This window comes from Parasteatoda tepidariorum, chromosome 10 (assembly GCF_043381705.1).
Source record: "Parasteatoda tepidariorum isolate YZ-2023 chromosome 10, CAS_Ptep_4.0, whole genome shotgun sequence".
NCBI lineage: Eukaryota > Metazoa > Arthropoda > Arachnida > Araneae > Theridiidae > Parasteatoda > Parasteatoda tepidariorum.
The window spans coordinates 53,378,765-53,382,600 of record NC_092213.1 but is presented as its reverse complement, the minus strand read 5'-3'; the positions used below and the strand labels follow the sequence as shown (position 1 = coordinate 53,382,600).

The following is a 3,836-nucleotide window of genomic DNA, read 5'->3' as shown; positions in this document are numbered from 1 at the left end:
AGTGAGAGTTAATTTTATTTAACTCTCACTATTAATTTGTAAATCAGGACTCGTTTTAATCTCAAGGCCTTCAATTTAACTACTTAAAAATATTTTAAAAACTTTTTTAACTAGCAATTACTTATTTACAAATTCCCAGTGAGAGTTAATTTTATTTAACTCTCACTAGTAATTTGTAAATCAGGACTCGTTTTAATCTCAAGGCCTTCAATTTAACTACTTAAAAATACTTCAAAAACTTTTTTCACTAGCAATTACTCAGTCACAAATTCCTTGTGAGAGTTAATTTTATTTAACTACTCAAAAATATTTTAAGAACTTTATTCACTAGCAATTACTCAGTTACAAATTCCTAGTGAGAGTTAATTTTATTTAACTCTCCCTAGTAATTTGTAAATCAGGGCTCGTTTTAATCTCAAGGCCTTCAATTTAACTACTTAAAAATATTTAAAAAAATTTTTAAATGAATCATTTAAAACTAAAATGGTTTGTAAGAAATATTACAAATAATTATTTATGAACCAATAGCATTGAATAAAAGAGGGCAGGTGGTGGTGAAAATTTCAATTACAGATAAATTGGGGATAATTGCGTAAGTTATTTGATGAATCGAAAATTCTTGATTCAAAAAGCCAATTTTTTTCAACATTTAAATATAAGGCCGCAATAAAATATACATTCAAAAAATTTAAAGGAGAAAATAATTTTAAATAAGTTAGCGTACAGTTTGAGAATCATTCTAATTTATCTCTTGCAGAAAATTTAATTATAAAATTTATCTACAATATAAAAAATAAGAATTTAACTGCAAAAATAGTAAATTCCTTTTAAACAAATTTCTAAATAATTATCTGTAATTAATTATTTATGAAAAAATATTTTCAAAAATGCATGAAAGGAAATAGAAAACTATTTTAAAATATCGACTACTCAATATCGACTACAATACTACTTTTTAAAACAAAAAAGCGTATAATTTTTTCCCTTATTTAAATACTAACCACTAATTCCCGCTCCAATCACGATGACATCAGAGTCCATGGTTAAATTTTGATTACCAGAAACGGATCGAAATTGACGAGCGAATTGAATTGAAAAAGAATGATGCGATATGAAGATGGTCGAATTTTAAAAAATTTGGCGAACTTGGCTTGTTAAATCTAGCCAACTTATGATGTCAGAATATCTGAAAAAAGATATGCATTCAAGTGTGAAAAGATTTATGTTATCTTATCTGGATAAAATAGCTTTAAGAACTTTCCATTACCGGTTTCTCCTAGCTGAAAGATACAGACATAAAGAAAAAAAAATTTTATTTTTTGAAAAAGTTTTTAAATATAGATATATTGTACTCTAATGTATACTTTTTATGACTCTATTTTTCTGCTCAGAATAATATACAAAACAAATTATTTCTTTTCATTATTTATAGACAATTTTACGATGTAAAAAACTGTACTTAATCACAATAGCGTCTGAAATTCTTTTGAATTTATCCGTAAAACTCGTATACCCAAGGACAATTTAATGCAACAAAAAAAATATTTAGAAATTTTTTGTTATTTAATTAATTAATTATTAAAAACTATTCTAACTATAAACATTTACAGGTTCTTAAACAGCATAAGTGGGAATCTAATATTGGAATAAAATCGGTTAAATCATCTGTAAAATAAAAGTGTAAAAAATGTCGTAATTTTTTATTTTTTATTCTTACAAAGTATTAAATAGATTTTGTTCAACTTTTAGTCCTTCTTGCTAAAAAAAATAATATTGCTTAAAATCATCTAACCACTTTACATTTCAAAACACAAATCAAATTGAGTTATAGAAAATAACTACATAAACGTTTTAAAATACCTCTATATTAAAATGATACCCTATTATTACAAAGTTTTAGCATGGGCAAATTCAATAAATGGATGGGAATATTTTTTGTTTCAGAAATTCAGTTTTTAAACATGATAGAAAAATTTGAAAAATAAAATGATAATAATAATTAAAGGGTTGGGCTTTCAGCCGGCTTCCTAAATTTTGAGGGTTGAGAAAAAAGCATATTTATTCACATAAAGTAGAGAATATTCTAATATTCACATAATTAGAGCTCTGCAGCCACACTATAAAAATTACGGTAAAAAATAACGGTCATCATGGTACCGGTACTTATTACCGTAAAATCCATTTTTACAGGAACATGTTGCGGAACAAAAAATATAATACACAGTAATAATTACCGTAAAATCGCTGAATCACTCTAATTAAATAAATATTGCTATAAAAACTAACGTTTAATATTTTACGGTAAAATGGATTTTACAATAAAATGGTTTTTACAGGTGATGCTCCCAAAGTGCCTTTACTTTATACCGTAATTTGATTCGGAATTTTTTATAGAGGCGAAAATTCGAAACACTCGTATAATGTGAATTTTAACTTATCCATTTTATCGAAAGTCAATTTATTACATCATTTATCTAGATGTTGATACTTTACAATTCATTTAATATTTTTACTGTTTCGTCACAATTTACTGTTTTATGTTTTATGCATATGTGAGTAATGTTTCGAAAAATAGCCAAAATCTAAAGTTATGAAGCATTCTGTAAGAATCTATCTTTTTCATCTTTTAAGAAAACAATTTACTTCATACTACAAAATCATTCGCCCATTGTAATTAGTAAATTATTGATAAACATATTCATTATTTAAAATAAATATTCATTGATATTCAATATTCCTTGATATCAAATTAATAAATATTCATTGATATTAAATTAATATTCATTGGTTTAAAATAAATATATAATATACATAATATTGCGAAAAGCAAAATCTATTTACTATGAAACTTTTAAATTAGATTTAAACTGTGTTTTAAAATAAATCAAAAAGTAATTTCGGAAACAAAGTGTTAAATTTTGAATCAAAACATTTATTATAATAAGATTTGTACACATCAAAACATTTTTTAAAGTAAAAATGCATAATTTGTTCAATGTACATAGTTTCCAGTATAGTTTTATGGTTAATTAAAAATAAACACCAATTATAAGGATTTTTAAAGTTACAGAAATTCATTTTAAAATGAAGCGTTAATTTATACAGAATATATACAAATTATACCTTTTGTTGGTGATTTTAAATGTTTAATTACGCATTAAAGATGTTTTTCATTAGAAAACAATACAATCAGGTGATCAAATTAAATTTGGATACTGGTGACTTTTTTGATGATCGGCAGCTTTAAATAATAAATTTAGTTTAAAATTTTAAACTTACCGTTATATGTGATAGTTAAGTATAAAGAAGAGCTTCACTTTAAAAACATATCAAATGCGTTGTGTGAAACGGTGCACTCAGATGTATAACATCTTACCAAAGTCAAAATTACTCCTTAAGTCATCTAATGAAACGAAAAATTCCAGAGAGATTGTAAGTCTATGTTTGTTTTATGAAATTAAATAACTCTATCTATACACTACAATTTTCAGGAAGAATTTTCTATTAGGTTGAATACTCTTACTTGAATACTCCTTCAAAAATGCTACGTCACCGCAGTAGATAATTAACTTAAAACTAATGAACTATGGGTTTCTCAATATTGTCGCTATATTGACAGGAATTAAATGTAAGAACGCGTCAAGAAGTGATACACTTGCTGCAAGACAGAACTGTACCCCGCTAAAACTGGTGATAGTTTTCTGTTTCTTTTATCAGTTAGTCATTACAATACATTTAAAGTTAAGCGAACAAAATTAACTATTAGTATCGTTAAAAGTGACATTGTTTGAAGGAGTGGTTCACTTAATGTGAAACAGAAATAAATATGTGATTAG

General features: G+C 25.2%; 1 protein-coding gene across 1 annotated transcript in view; it reads right to left on the bottom strand.

Annotated features, from left to right (window-relative positions):
• Positions 1–1,182, bottom strand: part of LOC107456167 (amine oxidase [flavin-containing] B) — a 26,712-nt gene extending 25,530 nt beyond the window's left edge. The window contains exon 1 of the mRNA XM_043040531.2: positions 1,002–1,182. Within this exon, the coding sequence (XP_042896465.1) occupies positions 1,002–1,041 (40 nt within the window). The 5' untranslated portion in view covers positions 1,042–1,182. The remainder of the gene's footprint in view (positions 1–1,001) is intronic.
• Between the last annotated feature and the right edge of the window lie 2,654 nt (positions 1,183–3,836).